This window comes from Coffea arabica, chromosome 7e (genome assembly GCF_036785885.1).
Source record: "Coffea arabica cultivar ET-39 chromosome 7e, Coffea Arabica ET-39 HiFi, whole genome shotgun sequence".
In the NCBI taxonomy this organism is placed as follows: domain Eukaryota; kingdom Viridiplantae; phylum Streptophyta; class Magnoliopsida; order Gentianales; family Rubiaceae; genus Coffea; species Coffea arabica.
The window spans coordinates 5379271-5396817 of NC_092323.1; the positions used below are offsets into that span (position 1 = coordinate 5379271).

General features: G+C 36.1%; 2 protein-coding genes across 2 annotated transcripts; both read left to right on the top strand.

The window, feature by feature from the left end:
- Window positions 1-3271, top strand: LOC113701625 (phosphoglycerate mutase-like protein 4). Its single transcript, XM_027222373.2, has 7 exons — window positions 1-204; window positions 318-447; window positions 645-695; window positions 790-900; window positions 1571-1702; window positions 2762-2837; window positions 2907-3271. The coding sequence occupies exons 1-7, from the start codon at window positions 23-25 to the stop codon at window positions 3128-3130; spliced, it is 906 nt and encodes a 301-aa protein (XP_027078174.2). The 5' UTR covers window positions 1-22; the 3' UTR covers window positions 3131-3271.
- Window positions 3272-9139: 5868 nt separating this feature from the next.
- Window positions 9140-14377, top strand: LOC113701763 (CDPK-related kinase 5). The gene is made up of 11 exons (XM_027222542.2): window positions 9140-10042; window positions 11032-11162; window positions 11455-11496; window positions 11623-11731; window positions 12064-12142; window positions 12247-12543; window positions 12634-12746; window positions 13156-13263; window positions 13362-13424; window positions 13505-13672; window positions 13817-14377. The coding sequence occupies exons 1-11, from the start codon at window positions 9485-9487 to the stop codon at window positions 13955-13957; spliced, it is 1809 nt and encodes a 602-aa protein (XP_027078343.1). The 5' UTR covers window positions 9140-9484; the 3' UTR covers window positions 13958-14377.
- The last annotated feature ends 3170 nt before the right edge of the window (window positions 14378-17547 follow it).

Here is a 17547-nt window from a genome sequence, read left to right on the forward strand (position 1 = left end):
CGGAAATACTTACCATCGTCAAATGACCCGTGTGTGTGCTGTGAAAATATTCCAATTCCCCCGCCACGCAAACACTCTGAAGTCTTCTTCACCTTCTCCGTCGGTTTCCGAAAAAAAGCTCCGTTTCATCATCTCTCCTCCGTTGATCCACAATCCAGGAACAAGCTCCCTTTCCATCTCCTTAATGGCCCATTCCAGGCCCAGGTTTTCTCTATTTGAAGTTACTTTTTGGTTTTTTTTTCCCCTGATTAAAGTTCCATCCAAGCCTTCTTCTTCTTTTTCATTTTTCTTTTTTCATACCTGTTTACTTGGCTCAGGATTTTAGAGCAAGCCGAGGCCGATTGCGACGGTAAAATTACGGATAATATAGCAGGAGAGCGAAAGTACGCTGAAATTGTTGTGATACGTCATGGTGAAACCGAATGGAATGCCGATGGGAGAATTCAGGTTTTTCTGACGGCAGTTACTAGCTCAATTAATTTTGTTTACGGAATTTTGATCCCAAATTTATGTTATAGTAGATAAACAATTGCCCTATCCCTATCTATCCTGTCAGGATAATCGTTACTCTTCCCGTGTATAATCTTCTATGAATTGGTAGATTCTCTTCAAAATTAGTGATGTTGTTTAATCTTCGTACATAGGGGCACTTAGACGTTGAGTTAAACGACGTAGGAAGAGAGCAAGCTACCGCGGTAATCCTTGACTTGTGCAATACAGTTTATGCATTTTATCATGCACGTAGTTGGTGTGGTTTAAGGATAAAAGTTCTGTTTGGTTTGTTAAAAGGTGGCTGAGCGAGTTTCCAAAGAGTTCAAAGTCTCTGCGGTTTACTCATCTGACTTGAAGAGAGCATTTGAGACTGCACAGATTATAGCAAGCAGCTGCGGGGGCCTTCAGGTATCAATTAGTTATTAATCTACTAGTTTGCCATTCACCCAATTCCTCTTGCTAAGTTGTGCTGGATATGCGAATAAACTAGACTTTGGTATCACTATCTGATTTTGAGCATTGGAAGTGCTCACTGCTGAATTCTGGTCAGCAATTGGTTGGAATCTATCATTTTCCTCGTTTTAATGAAGGCTTCAGTTTATGTTTCTTCTATCTTGATTGAGAAAGTATGTACTCTGTGTTCCTTTTCTGCATTAAAATTTTTTGAAATTGATTGGAGATGATATAAACACGCTGTGTGACTTTCTTTTCATGTGTTTCCCATGGAAAGTTCTCATCTAGGAGGTCTTGCTAGCATTTTTTAAATGAAGTTGAAGTCTGCATTGTTGTCATTATCGCAGTGAACAGAAGAATGTCTACATTTAGGAGTTACCAGCAATCTATATATAGGAGTTAACTGCCATTTTATTGGAGTTATTATTAAGATACTTCTCTTTTATTCCTGTAACAAAATGCAAATGTGTCTTAGCATTTGCATAAAGGCCTACCAGGCATGGAGGTGGGAAATGGTCTACATGTTTTACAACATAAATTTTAATGCCAATGGTGGTCCTTAAAATATCGGTATGTAGACCATCAATTGAGCATCACATTGCTTGTTTTGCATTGTTGGGATCAGGTTCTTGAAGACCCAGACCTGCGGGAAAGACATCTCGGGGATCTCCAAGGCCTAGTGGTTCGTGAAGCTGCCAAAAGCAGTTCGAAGGCTTATAGAGCATTTGTATCTAAACGAAGGGATGAAGAAATTCCAGTGAGTTTTATGTTTTATATCTGTTGCGGATGACCAATGCACCATTAAATTAAGTCTGTTTCTATGGTTGTTAGAACTATATTTTCATCAAAGTGCCTCATAGACACCTTGGTCCCTAATGATTACCTAAGAATTAACTGGGCTGAAGGAGAGGTAATGGCAGAAAAGTTGGTTGGATAACATTTTGATGACCTCATTCTATTTGGAAGCACCATTTTGTCTCCCTGATTGGAGACTTCATTGACTGATAATGTTGCTTTTTATCGAATATGCTCCTGACCCAGTAAGTACGGCCTAAAATTCTACTTCAAAAGTAAGTGTATTGCTTGATATCTTCACCAGCAATGCTTGGGCTGATTTTCTTTACTTGCTAAAATGGTACCTTCCTGAAAAAAGGAGTAATGTATCTTTCATTTTTATTTGTTGAATAAAATAAGTTTTCATCCTTTAATTAGCTCTGTCTTGGAAGGAGATGGATGCCTCATGATTGTGATGGTGCTAATTTGCGGTCAAGCTTGTTATTCATTTGGTTACATGTCAAATTGTTAGGTTTATAATCCCGTGTTTTTGATCGGCGCAGCTGATGTTAAGCTACTAGACACTAGATTTGCTGGTGCTTATCTATTCCCACTGGAATACTGCTCGTGGGATCCAATAACCTTGTCTGATACTGGAAGTCCTTCTATAGTTGCATGGTTGTATAGTGTAATTGAGTAAGGATGCATAGTTTCCTTGTAGGTGCCTTTGGCATTTGCAGAGAAACCAAGCAGTTTTTTGGTTCAACCAATTTTTTCTCGAGTATCTTTTTCCCTTGACATGGTATACCCAAAATTCACCCTGCAATAACAAGATCCCCCTTTTGTATCATTAAAATGTCTGTAGTTTATGTTTTTGTTTCTAGAAAATGAAGATTGACACAAATACTTGTAATAAAACAAGCAAGTTGCACAAAATTGGTTTAAATGGTCAGATTGGACAAGCCTACCCGCTCCCCTACCTTCCATGTAACACGACAAACACCATAAACAGAGGGTAATTGACTACTACTTGCCATTGCAGGGTGGTGGAGAAAGTCTTGATCAACTTTATCAACGCTGCACATCTTCGCTGCAAAGGATTGCAAACAAGCACATAGGTACTACAAGACTCAAAATCACAATGGTTCGTGGAAAAATATAGCATGTGATCCTAGTTTCAATTGCAGGGGAGCGAGTAGTTGCGGTCACTCATGGAGGAGTTATCAGAGCACTTCATAGACGGGCATCTTCACATGGGCGGTCTGCTGGGAAGATTATGAATACATGTGTCAATGTATTTCAGTTGTCTGATGAGGATGAGTGGTCCATTAAAGTATGGGGTGACGTGAGTCATCTTAACCAGACTGGCATTTTGGAGTCTGGTTTTGGTGGGGACAAATCTTCTGGTTAGTCTTTACATGTCTACTTGACATCGACAAACCTGGAATTTTGTAGGGGACATGCCCCTTTCACCATTATAAATCGCTGAAACATTCGAATTGGTTCAACAACTACGATTAATTAATTAGAATCTTCATTATAATTTTGACAATGTTGCGACATGTGATATGTATGTATCAGCATGGCCATCAATTGTCATCCCGTTTTGTAATTTTTATTTATCAACAAAGCCGGGACATGCAAGGATAAGTTGATGTCGAAAACCATTTAGGAAATGGTGGAAGGTGATTAGCCGTCAGATCAGTTGCTGGGGTAAGAGGTTATCTTACTTAGATGAAGTTTTAACCGGTTTCTAACTCTACAAAAGTATCATGATCACCCAATAAGAAGGGTTTTAATTTTTTTCAAATGAACAATTTGAAGGCTTATTGATTCTGCTTAGTCCGCGGTGCTAGCAGTGGGGTTGTATGAGATTTTATTTGGTCTAAAGTGGAGCAATTTTGAAAAGAATTAATTGGATAACAATGAATAATAAAAATGAAATATCAAAAAGAACCAAATGAATAAACTGTTGCGCGGCAATTGGCTTGTTTATGGTAACATTGCCATTGAGCAAACATGTTTCTGTTAGTGCAGGGTGTCATGCGTGACACGTGCTGGTCCACCCTCGTCAAGCTTTTGAGGAAAAATTATACAAATAGTCCTTCGCATATTAACTTCGTATTTTTTTTTACATTTTTCACATATGAGGTGATTATTTTTGACACATGGCATATTGATTTTGCACTTTTTACATCATTCACATACTAAAAAAATGATTTTTTTGTTCCTCACAAATGAAAAGTGCACTTTTTTAGTTCCTCAACTAATTTCTACTCATATTCTTGTTGGAAAAAATCACATATACCTCATGCCTTGTAAACTTTAGCGGCAATATCGGAAGATTGCAAAAAAAAAAAAAAAGGAAAAAACATCCCTCAAATTGCTTTCTTCTTAGCCCTATTTTCTTAACAAAAAATGTGGCAGCGGCCATGTTTGTCTCTGGCCACCACTAAATTCAATCACAAATTTTCATCAAAATTCAACTTCTCGCTCAATTTTTCACGTAGAATCTAATTTTAATATTAATTTTTAAAAAAAAAAAAAAAACAAATGCAAGTGAAAAATACTAACGGTTAGATTTTGATTTCAGTAGTAGTTTCGCATTTTTTCTAAAATGATATAACTAATAGGAAAAGAGGCAATATTTGTCGTAGCAAATTCTATCCGCCAATGTTTTTTTTTTTGTAAAAAATGATATCGAAGCGCATGAGCAGCAAACTTGTAGGGGAGGGATCAGAATTTCAAATGTAAAAGTAGTTTGGACATAAAAATAATTTCAATTGACAGATGGGGAGCAAGAAGCCTCGAGCATGAACCCTGCAATCCTCAGAATCACTCAAGTATGTCTAGATTTTAAGATGAAATATTTCAACGATTAGATTATCGTTCTATATTTCTACTTGCTTCGGTCCCCGATTCACCGATAAATAAAAATTAGTTCAATGTCAATTGTCAACCTATTACACTTTCCACTCAATAAGATAAATTGCGATGTCTTCAAGTCAAACACAAGAACGGCCGTTGGTTATAAAATAAAAAGGAAGGGGGAAAGAAAGAAGAGCAAATTAATGTTGAGTTGGATGAATATGATGGTACTCGGAAGAATTTATGAGTAAGCAAAGGATTTAACGGGGGATTGCCATTTAACCTGTCGCCATTCTAGTGCGATAATGAAGGAAGAAGTGGTGGCAGTAGCTCAATTCATGTGTTCGCCACTTCCGAGTAGTTATGGCGAACAGCTTTTGACATTTTCAGTAAACATAATCATCTATCAAAAAGTTGAAAACCCCCCGTCTTTTCTCTTCACCTTCTCTCTTCCGAGCAAACAAAGAACAATAAAACAGAAAATCCACCCTCAAATCAATAAAGAAACCCCGAATCATCACCGAGGATAGGGTTGAATTGATTAGTAAGATGGGATGGATTACAAGTATAAAATTTTGAATTTATGACCTTTTACTTAAAAAAAAAAAGAGCCCAAACTAACTGAGTAGGTCGAAACTGATTTCTTCCACATCAGTAGTTATTAATTATTACGCCACATATAATTGACAATTTTATCAAGAGCAATTACTATCTTTACTTAAAAATACATAGTAATAGTAGTAAATACATAAGGAGCAAAGCCAAATCGAGTATCAAATTCAAGTTCTCAATAACTAACTTAGTTGGGTCCGTTTCCATCCTCTCCCTCCTTCCCTAATAGAGTATCGGTTGTAAATTGTCCTACTCAAAAAAATAAAGAAATATCAAATCCGCGGGTGACATTTATTTGTAGCATCATCCCTCATGTGAAATGGTTGAATTGGTTGCATTTCTTGTGCATGCAATGTACAATTGAATTGACCCATCTTTCCTGTTCATTTTTTTTCTCCCTGGAACAGAAAACGTATCTGGTTCGTTGACTTTAAACATTTTAATAACCAAAAACGTGGTACTGTTGATCTAGTCGCAGCATCAGAGGCATTTTACAGTTGAATGGTTCAGATTTTGGGGCATCCCAGATTGATTTAGTAGTCCCATAATATATAGTAGTATTATAGTAACATGTCTCTGCAACTTTAATACATGGACGAGTTTTTCTCCATATGCAGATTCACGGTCAGAGGTAAGAGAAGGAAACCGCCTGTGGCAATTATAAACCTTGTTTGGAAAGTAATTTTCTAAAGAAAAAATTATTACGTTTTTTGTGAATATATTTTTTAATCACTTTTTTACCTCACATATTTCAAGTCGCTACAACATTTTTTTACAACAAATTTTTAAAAAAACTGCAATCCAATGGATTTCAGTTTCTATGAAATGACTGCAATTGGTTTTTGTATTTTCTTCTATAGTTTTTTTTGCTTTTATTTTTAAAGGGGTAAGAGGAACAAGTTTTACTTATGTCAAACATAGATGTGGCAAAAAGTCCCAATGAACACCCATACCCAAATTTTATTTGGGCAGGATGAGTATGCAAAATATGGAACTGGGTCTAATTGGGAATGTACCCACTAATATCCATTTAAAATATAGATCTAATTGGGATTTATGTGGAATTCCCATAGGTTTTTCTTTCTCCAAAGACTAAGAATATTGATTTTTCCATAAGCCAAAAACCACCCAACAATTTTGAGGCATTTGATTAGCAAAGTTTGCTGTGTCCAAATTGAACTTAAAGTAAACTTACTTTCAAATCTCATGAAATTTAGTTTTCGAAAGCTAAATCTAGAACGAAAAAAGATCAATTGACATAGGTTTTATTGCATGATTTTTTTTTTCACAATGCAAAGAATCAGAATTGATAAACCTCATCTTGACATGGATTATACAAATATGTATAAGATCGTCTCCTCCAGAAAATATAGTCAGCATTAAGTCATAAGAAGTAGAGATTTGGATAGTTACAAAATTGAATCATTAAACATTTCAGGAGAAAACATGATTTTGATGGTGGAAAGTTTTACAAAGTTAAATGAACTAACTAAATGATACTGAAAAAAAAAAGTAATATTGAGGCATTTGATTAGAGAAAAAGAGTTTAAAAATATAAAATGGGAATTTATTGAGTATTTAGGCGGTATTAAAATGGGTCTAACAAATTTTAGTTCCATCCATATTGGTCCCATGACTAATATCGAATTGCTTGGATATATCTCATATTTTGCAGTTTCAATGAAGTTCGGGTTCAAATCTTGCCCATTTGCCATTTATATAGTCAAACATAAACGGGATTTATAAAAAATTAAACATACTTTTTAATCTAAAAAAAAAGATTTGCACTCCCAACCAAATATATGCTATTCCTAATTCCTATTGGAGGTCCCGATCCCGGTCTAGCCCTACCCTAGATCAAAAAGTTGATATCTATTAACATCCTTTCGGTGTATGATACATTCATAATAATCGTGTTTATAAGGAAAAAATGCTTAAAGCTCCAAATATATGGGTTTTCTTTATTGAACGAAGAATTTTATACCAGGGCTTTGTTTGGCAAGCAAGTTTTTTAGCCAAATTTGTTTGTTTCAAGTTTTCTAATAACTTTAGTTATAGTAATCTCAAAAAATTTATCAAAATTTTTAAATTATACACTTTAAAATATTCAAAAAAAAATTCTACAACTTTTACAGTAAGTTACAATAAAATTTTAGATAAACAATCAAAAAATTCACTTACTAAATTGGCCCGGATTTAGAAGCTGGTGGAAGTATTCAAATTACAAGTTACGTGCTCGGTTGAGATTACCGAAAGAAAGCACGCTGTGTTCAACCACACTTACTGGAGATGATAATGCCTCAAAATTAATTTGCAAGCTGACCTTGGTAAATTTGATGCAAATTGTTTAATGAACAAACATAGAACCATTGAGGGAACAAAACTTATTCTTAGCCCAATTTTGCTCCAAAACTCACTTCCATCTAAAGTTTTGCATGGCGAAAAATTGTTACATTTTTCGTGAATATATTTTATAATCACCTTTTTGCCTCACATATATCAATTCGCTATAGTAATTTTTCTACAAAAATATATAAAAAAAATGCAATCCAAACACAAAACTTATTTCATGTATACAACGATTTTTTTTTTCTATGTGATTTACTCCGTACATTACAGCTGCAATCGGAGTATGACACCACCATCATAAATTTCCTAAACGATTGGCAAGTCAAAACTAAACAAAAAATTTCCTAAATAGTTTCCTGGTAGTTTCTGATTCGAAGAAATTCTTTTTTTTTTTCTTCTTTTTCATCCAACGGAACTACGTACTAGCCAGACTGCATGGGGGGGGGGGGGGGGGCAGTGATAATACCTAAAACGGTGCGCTTTTGAATATTTGGCTGTGGTCTACTCGGCAGTTGATTCAACTCGAGTGAGGACAAGGGAATTTTCTTTTATTCCTCTACCTTTTGATTCCGACTAAACCCGAATTTACAGCCAAGATGCTGCAGTGCTGCAAGACAAATACACCGATTTCTTTATGTTTTTATTTTGTAGTACAGTATTATACAAAAATCCACCGCCTTTTGATTTCGTCTCATCTCTCTCTCTCTCTCTCACCAACTAGTTTGTCCACATAACTATTGAATTAAATCCATGTCCCACTCCGTTCGAGAATCAATCATCGCTGATCCCCTCCTAAGCTAAACAAAGAAACCCAACTCTAATCAAATCAATTATAATCAATCCCATTCACCAAAAAGAAAAAAAAAAAACAATTCCCTCTTTTTTCTGCCACGTGGATTTCCACTGTATCAACCTGGCCCGCTCTCAGTCCACCCTCACGATCTTTTTGAAATTTTTTATTCTCACTCGCAGCAACGCTTAATCCGGTTCTATCTCAATTACGAGAAATTGCACTGTCAGTCCTTGACACTTGCAGAGCTTTCATCTGTCGCCGTTTACATCACACAATTTCACACTGGTCCTGCTGATTTTCACTTATATGTAGGCACTCCTTTTATATATACACTAAAAAAAAAAAACCTTCTCACCCCTCTCCGCACGCCTCCCACCTCCAACCAATTGCTAAATACACGGATTCGAATCTTGAACCTAGAGAGACGCCTCTAAAAGTACTGTTATAATCACTAAATAGACTTTAATAATTATCATATTAGTACCATGTGCGCTAATTAATCAAGAAGAAAAACAATCTTAAAAAAGATTCAGACTACTACTTACGATTATTGAATGAATACTTAGTATGAATTGGCAACAAATATTTTCAAACCGGATGTAATAATAAACACATTAAATATTTTGGCAACTTAGTATCCGGTGTGAGATTGTATATTAAAAAAAAAGTAGTTGAATTAAAGATTTGGGAAGAGATTTTGTATTATACACGGACGCATTACAATTGATTGTGTGCCATGTTGAGTGCCATGAGGGACCTTAGAAGATTGCATTGTATATCTGAGACACTGCTGATGCAATTTCCCAAAAACTATTAAATTTTATTTTCCGACAAAAGTGTAACATCGTCGATCGTGGTTTCTTTTTTATCAACTTCTGCTCTGAACCCGCTCGCAGATCTCTCTTTTTTCTCGCTCTATCAGCAGTCTGCAGCAGAGACAAAGTTCAAAGCTTTCCCCCTCCAAAACCCCAATAAGTAAGGAAAAAAGAAATTATAGCTTCAATTCAATCTTGAACTGGCAATGGTTTCAGTTCTGAGCTAAGGATTTTTCGTTCTAGATAGGGTTGTGTTTGGGGAGGGAGGGAGCTCAGGTGGTAATAAATTCCAAATAACGAAGAGGAAAGAGCACCTGAAGTCCTGAACATGGGTATTTGCACTTCCAAACCCTCCCCGGAACCCAATCTTCATCAAGATTCCAAGCAAAACCCTATTCCAACCAAGGATAAAAATAACCCAGCCCAGGTCAAGGATAATGGTGGAAACTCCAGCAATCAGCAAGAAAGCAAGAAATCAGATGCGGAATCCGCTAAAAAATCTCCGCTTTTCCCCTTTTACAGCCCTAGTCCAGCGCATTATTTGTTCTCCAAGAAGTCTCCGGCGAGATCTTCCGCGAATTCCACGCCCAGGAGGTTTTTTAAGCGACCGTTCCCGCCTCCGTCTCCGGCGAAGCACATTAAGGCGGTGTTAGCTAAGAGGCACGGGTCTGTGAAGCCGAACGAGGCGTCGATACCGGAGGGGAATGAATCCGATACGGTGGCGGCTCTGGATAAAAGCTTTGGATTTTCTAAGCATTTTGGAAATAAGTATGAGCTGGGAGAAGAAGTGGGAAGAGGGCATTTTGGGTATACTTGTAAAGCTAAGTTCAAGAAAGGGGAGCTTAAGGGGCAAGAAGTTGCCGTTAAGGTCATCCCAAAAGTCAAGGTTTGGCATTTTTCAGAGTTTTAATTCTACTTTGCTGACACTTCAGCATTTTTTTTGTAGCTATTTTCTGAAAGTTCCTATTTTCTCTTTTGGTGTGATCTATGTGAGTTGAGTAGTGGTAATCCGCATTGATTTATTGATTGATCGTTATTGAAGTTTCAGAGATCAGATCTGTGAAAAGGAAATTAGAGGAAGCAGTAAAAGATCATGTTTGGGAGTGGAATTTGCCCTTTCTATAGATGTTTTTGTCCAGTTGTGATGTTTAAGTAGTATACTGGGTTTTAGCTGGAAAGATGGTAGCGTTGATTTTTCTATTCTTCTAGCTTTAGTCTATGGGAGGTTTTACACGTTTGACCTTATTTTCCATGTTTTTCTCCTAGTACATGTGATTTTCAATAAGCATATAGGAAGATTTTTTGTCCTCTCTCTGCTATTCCTTTTTCATGAATAGTAATATTGGAGCAGAGAGTTTCCATGATCATGTTTGTATCACCGATGCTTGCACTAATCTTCTGGCTGGCCTTTAACATTAAATTGGACTTCAGATAGATTCCATGGATGGCTGCTTGTTGGTTATTGTGCGTTAAGAAGACTTGAGATTCCATATATTACACAAGGAATTAGTAGTCTTATATGATGTCAGGATAATTAGCTTCTGTAGTTATTAGTACTTGTTTTGGGAGGACGCTCCCGCTATGTGGATGAATTCTAATGCTCTTCCACATTGTGCATTTTTCATTGTTCATGTGTCTGCGATCTGATACTTATCCCTAAAAGAAATGTTCTTTTCAATCTGATGGGACATATGGATAGTCTTTTTTTGTTGCTCTATTTTTCCAGTATGTTGCTTTTCATTAGATTTCTATATTTTATTGCTCTAGGACCATGTATTATGCTTTTGAATGTGTTTGTTTTCATGCATTTCCTGTGAAGTTTGGTTATTGAAATTTCTTTTACAGCAAGTATTTCTTTTCTTTCTCTTGAACCAGATGACCACTGCCATAGCCATTGAAGATGTAAGAAGGGAGGTAAAGATATTGAGAGCCTTAACAGGACATAGCAATCTCGTACAATTTTATGATGCATATGAAGACCATGACAACGTCTTCATTGTAATGGAGTAAGATCTGATAACTTGATTTGAGGCCCATCGTATTTCTTTACCTATGTGTCTGTGTATGTATTACTCAGAGTTTCTTTGCCTATGTATCTGTGTATGTATCAACTAAGAGACTTTTGGATCAAATTGCTTTAGCAGTAAATTTACAGTTTTGCACATGTTATGACTTATGTGGCTTCATCATGTTTTGTTTCTTGCCTGTTGTCGTTTTAATACACAGAGACATGTGCATTCATTCCATTGTATCTGAACGTTTTGACAATTCTAAAATTAGTTATCATGCTTTTTGAAGGCTTTGTGAAGGAGGGGAGCTTTTGGATAGAATACTTTCGAGGTAATTCACTTGTTTTAGTGTAATTAAATACCTGGTGAACTTTAGTGCCGTTGAGTTTCTGATGGTGTTTAGGAAAGATATTGTAGAATGGAACTCTGTGATAAAAGGAGCTCTTTTGTTCTGCAGGGGTGGGAAATATGCAGAAGATGATGCAAAGGCTGTGATGGTACAGATTCTAAATGTTGTTGCTTTTTGTCATCTGCAGGGTGTGGTGCACCGGGATCTTAAACCTGAGGTGGGAGATCTTTTGATTTTAAACTGCTTATACTTTTAATTCTCTCTTGAATCACAACATTTTGTTTCTTTCTGCCACTCTCCCTGCCTATTAGCTTGATAGTCCCCCTTCCCAAGAAGACTAAACTGGTTGTGAACTTTTGTAACTGAATTTTTTGTTCATCAACGTACACTTTTACAGAAGTGAAATGTCAAGATGACATGTTAGTTCTCGGGGATACAATATATTCATGCTTGTCAAAGAAGATATGCCACTTCATGTTTATTTTCCTACCTGCCCTATGTTGTTGCTGTGCTACATTCTTGTCTAACTGTGGCTTATTGCTGGAGCAGAACTTCTTGTTCACTTCTAAGGATGAGAATTCACAACTTAAAGCTATTGATTTTGGATTATCAGATTTCGTCAAGCCAGGTTTTTTCTCTGTCCCTAGTCTTCTTAATGGTTAATATCTGTATCCTCCTTTTGGTAGTTCTGGAAAATTAACTATCCAACTGAATGAAATAATTGCTTCTCAGATGAAAGGCTTAATGACATTGTTGGTAGTGCATACTATGTTGCTCCTGAAGTTCTGCACAGATCATATAGCACAGAGGCTGATGTGTGGAGTATTGGAGTTATAGCATATATTCTTCTGTGTGGCAGCCGTCCTTTTTGGGCTCGAACTGAGTCAGGGATCTTTAGGACAGTTCTAAAGGCTGATCCAAGTTTTGAAGAACAACCTTGGCCTGCTCTGTCTTCGGAAGCAAAAGACTTTGTTAAACGTTTGTTAAATAAGGATCCCCGTAAAAGAATGACTGCAGCACAAGCCTTAAGTGAGCTTCCTATTATGTGTCGAAGATAAAATGTCACTTTTTTAAATCTTCTTTTCATGTTTAAAGTCTTCTTGAAATTTTTGGCTTCAGGTCATCCATGGATTAAACATGGTAATAATGTAAAGGTACCGCTGGACATTTTAATCTTCAAACTCATGAAGGCTTACATGCGGTCTTCTGCACTTCGTAAAGCTGCCTTGCGGGTATGTATTTGCAAATTGTTTATCTCATATTCTAATTTCCTAAAAATGTTGGTATTTCCCTTTTTTTTTGGGCATATCTTTTCCTGTTCTTTGAGGAAAAATAAACTGGGTTGAGTCCTCCTAAACTGTGTATCTTTTGTTTGATGCCACACCTGTATCAATGATAGTTAGGTTGCTGTTTGACTTGTGGCCCTTTCATTTGTAAAGAGCAATTGCCTTTGGTATCCCTAGTTTATTGGTGTTGTTTACCTCACCCTTCATTTCAAAACAAGTGTTACTTTGATGCATCGATTATTGAAATGAAAGCTCCATTATGGCAGCTAGTAGGTGTTTGGGAATGTCACTTGAAAAGCTCTCCTGGTCTCGTTCTTCTTTTGGTTCCTTGACTTTTGTGCTCTAACTTTGGCAGGCTTTATCTAAGACATTAACCGTAGATGAGCTATATTATTTGAAAGAGCAATTTGCACTGCTGGAGCCAAGCAAGAATGGCACCATAAGCTTGGAAAATATTAAAGCGGTTAGTTTATCTGCAAAATGTTTTGTTTCTGTTTTCTTACTGAATTTTAGGATTTTATAACTTCTCTTAATCTTGACTCTATATTCGTATCGTGCCAGGTCTTGATGAAAAATGCAACCGAAGCTATGAAGGAGTCTCGTATCCATGATTTTCTGGGTTCAGTACGTAAAATTATGAAACGACGGAATTTCTTGTTGTATGAAATTTCTTCTGCTTAACTAATTTGCATTCTATCCTTCAGCTTAATGCACTGCAGTACAGAAGGATGGATTTTGAGGAGTTCTGTGCAGCTGTATTAAGCGTCCATCAGCTTGAGGCACTTGATAGATGGGAGCAGCATGCTCGCTGTGCGTATGAACTTTTTGAGAAGGATGGAAACAGGGCCATTATGATTGAGGAATTGGCTTCGGTAATTACACTTTTCCATTGTTCGATTTGAATTGACTTTTCATCGAATTGCTTCTCGCGATCCGAAAGTGTGTTTTCTCAGAGCGGATAAATTTTGGTAGCATTACAAGCGCTGCAGTGTAATGATTTCAAATCCTTGTTCCAGGAACTTGGCCTCAGCCCTTCTGTGCCCGTTCATGCTGTTCTCCATGATTGGATCAGGCACACTGATGGAAAGCTCAGTTTTCTGGGATTTGTAAAATTGTTGCATGGTGTGTCTAGCCGCTCTCTTCCTAAAGTTCAATGACAGTCGTAGGAGGTGCCCTCGTGCACCTAATGGCTAATGACTGCACATTTGGGGATCTTTTGGCAAATCAAGGAGCTCATAATTGGTGATTGAGATCATTTTGCACACCATCATTTGCTGCAACAAAGATTGGACTTTGGGATTGGTATTTAGGTCGTGGCAGAGGCTTGGTCGTGTCCATTATATTTTTTTAGAGGATCAGAACTGTCATTACTGATTACCGTGCGGTGAACATGTGATTAGGTTTGCCACTGTAAAGCTGTAGTTAATTTCATACTTAACGTTTTAGATTAGAATATTTTTCAGTTGGTTCTGGACGCAACCTCTTTTACTAACACATAGTTACGCCTTGACATGTTGGATTGCCCTGTATCTTCCCTTGCTCTGCATTTTTTTCTAATCAAGAATTTCTTTTGAACTTTTGCCGTTTACCTTCATCTTTCGTTTCTTAATACTAATAATAATACTCTCAATGATGGTTTGTAATATCAAATTTGATGCACGTTACATATTCTTCTATTGAAAGCGAAACTTGATGTGAAATTGAACCCTCGAGTCTTCAGCTTCTTCCCGTCCTAGAGAATGCTTTTGGTTAACTTTCAACCCGCAAAGGAAGAAGATACGAGGTGGAAATTGTGTCCATAGAGAGTATTTTATCATAGAATTTCTATGGTGGAAGCTCTTTCTCCGGCGTCCTATATTTCATATTATAGGATGACCAAAACACCTACCACTCGTGACACCCCCCCCCCCCGGGGGGAAGGGTGGCTCCTACTTTTGGGGATTAGACTCGTAACCCAGTATGACCGGATATTAGATTATTTGGAATAATTTTAAAAATATTATATTATATGTGATGTATATGAGATAAAAAAATGATTAAAAAAATATGTTGATGATTTAAGTAAATAAAAATTTGCAAATAAATAACAACCAAAATGTGGCTTCATGACCAACCAAATGAGCACCTATGTAAATATATCTTGGTTGAGGATTACTAGTATGTTTGGGTAGAAAATTATTTGAAATAATTATTATAATATTTTTTTTTATGTGATATATGTGAAATAAAAAATGATTGAAAAAATAAGAGAGTTATTAAAAAATATATTTATAATGCAAACAAATGATATTTAGAAAAAATTTTCTATCCAAAGATGTGAGATTATTTGTTTTTGACTGCAGCTTCTCTCCATCTCCTGCACGACTTTACCATTTTATTTTATTTTTTTTAGTTACAAAGGAGAGCTAAGCAGCTCAATGCATAGATACTAAACGAGGGGTAGTATGATATCCAAGTTCATCCATCTCCTGACTATGTCGGGTGGACTCAGTAAGCAATATATCATTGGCTCCTTGTTGAGGCTGTCTTTAGCTAAGCAATCCGCACTGTTTGTTTCCTTATCCTTACCGCCCATTCCTTGCGTCTCCACCATTCAATTTGTTTCAGCAGATTGGAGTGAGGGCTAAATTCAGGTGGTTTCTTCACTTTACCATTTTGCATTTGCCCGCTGTGTTCCTTTTCTTTTTAATTCTTTCAGTAGGCTCGAGCGTTGAGCAATTCGGTCTATACATGTTTTAGTAAGGTGCTAGAATATCTTTACTTTTGAGAAAATTGGGACAAGAATAACAACCCCTTGATTGTGTTAATTTCTTTTTCGCCTCTAACCAACTGGTGACATTTATCCAAATCAAAAAATAGAAAAGTTTGTGACCCAGAATTTGAAGATATTCACGTGCACAAATGGATATAGCAAGCTGATTGATTGAACAAATTGCCGTAGAAGAATACCACTGTAGTATATATATATATGTGTGCGCGTGAGAGAGATCTCCCTCCGTCTCATAAAATTCATTATCTGTTACTCGAAAGAATGTGTAATTTATGTATAATAATATTAATAAAAAAGATTATTTTTACTTCTTTTTATATCCTAAGGGCAGCTCCAATGGGGGTGTAATGGGGAGCCATTACACCGCTCCATGACACGGCTCCCCATTGGAGCCGTGTCATGGAGATTACACGCATCACATGTATGATGCGTATAATCCATTGAATGTGGGTCCTATGGCAACGGTAAAATTCCAGCACAAAGCACATTTAACATTTTCAACGGTTATATCCAACGGCACTATTTTTAGAATTCTATATAAACACACAACACTTTTTGCTAAAACATATCCCAATATTCTACTCTATTATTTCTTTTATTCTCTCACACACTTCTACTCTCTCACTCATTTAATTCATTTTTTGTGATTATGGATGAAAATTGGAGTAGTTTTACAAATATGTTAAATGCTCCAAATATAGAAAATTCAGCATCCTCACAAAATCAAAACCCCCAAAATATTATGTTATGGAGTTCAACTAATTACATTCCGAATTATTAATTAAGTATGGATTATTATGATATCTTCGCATTTGAAGTATCAAATATTTGTTTAATTTCCTACATAATTATTTTTAAAAAAATAACAATATATTATTTTTGAAACATAGAAAAAGATATATTATTCAAACTTAAAAATTAATAATATCATTTTTAGAAAATAAAAAAATTCAAAATGTACAAAATTTAACGAAAGTTAGTACTTTATTTTTTAAAAATAACAAAATTACTTTTAAAAATTACTTTATTTATTTATGGGATATGAGTTATGCATTATTAAAATAAATATTTGATTAATTGTGGACCCATGCTATTACACCTTGTGGAGTGTAATCCATTGTGAGTGAAAGTGTAATAAAAGAGGAGAAAGTGGAATGCTGACGTGGCATGTGGATTACACTCCACAAAGTGTAATAGCATTGTGGATGCTCGGTGAAAGGCCATCTTTTATTCAATGTATTGATAATTGTGGAGAATAAGTGATGGATTACATGAAAAGTAAAGATTAAATTTCATTAAAAAGTGGAGTGACTTCACTAAGATAAAAATTAGTTTGAAACAAAAAAAAAAAAGGCAAATTTTTCGAGACGAAGGAATATAATTTGTGAACGGTCGCTGGGCGCAATATCGACCTTTGACTTTGAGGAGCATCAAACGTGGGACTGTGATTCCTGTCCATCAGGATGACGCCTTGTGTGTACTAAATTGGAACACGCAGCCGCCTTTTGTCCATGCAAACCCCATCCCACACCAAACGTGTTGTGGGGCATTTACAAATGGGTCCTCCTGTGTCTGAACTCTGAATGGCTACTTGCGAGTAATTGAGTATAAATAGATTTAAGTAGCGTGTCAAGTGGTAGTATTGTGATGAAAAAAATTAGCAAAAAGACTATTTTGTCCTTAATTGGTGGGAAATGCAACTTGTGAGGCTTGTGATCCAAGTATAGCTTCCAAAAACAGTAATGCACGACAAGTAAAGGGTACAGAAATGAGAGAGAGGGGGAGGGAAGATATTTATATTTGAGACAAAGACATTTCAGCCCGAAAAGTGAAATGAAAACGATTGAACGATCATACGAATTTATAATTATGTAATTACATTAAAAATAAGAATTAATCTTGTATATGCTGACAATTTTATACATTATTATGATTAGATATATGATACACAAGTAAAATATGAATTTGAAATTTAAA

What these genes read in the sequence shown, in the direction of transcription:
- LOC113701625 (XM_027222373.2), top strand. Translation starts at nt 23, where the DNA reads ATGACCCGTGTGTGTGCTGTGAAAATATTCCAATTCCCCCGCCACGCA. An exon ending in GAAGAGAGCAAGCTACCGCG is followed by an intron (nt 696 to 789) that starts GTAATCCTTGAC and finishes GTTTGTTAAAAG; the next exon opens with GTGGCTGAGCGAGTTTCCAA. An exon ending in GAAGGGATGAAGAAATTCCA is followed by an intron (nt 1,703 to 2,761) that starts GTGAGTTTTATG and finishes TTGCCATTGCAG; the next exon opens with GGTGGTGGAGAAAGTCTTGA.
- LOC113701763 (XM_027222542.2), top strand. Translation starts at nt 9,485, where the DNA reads ATGGGTATTTGCACTTCCAAACCCTCCCCGGAACCCAATCTTCATCAA. An exon ending in TTGGATAGAATACTTTCGAG is followed by an intron (nt 11,497 to 11,622) that starts GTAATTCACTTG and finishes TTTGTTCTGCAG; the next exon opens with GGGTGGGAAATATGCAGAAG. An exon ending in TGATTGAGGAATTGGCTTCG is followed by an intron (nt 13,673 to 13,816) that starts GTAATTACACTT and finishes TCCTTGTTCCAG; the next exon opens with GAACTTGGCCTCAGCCCTTC.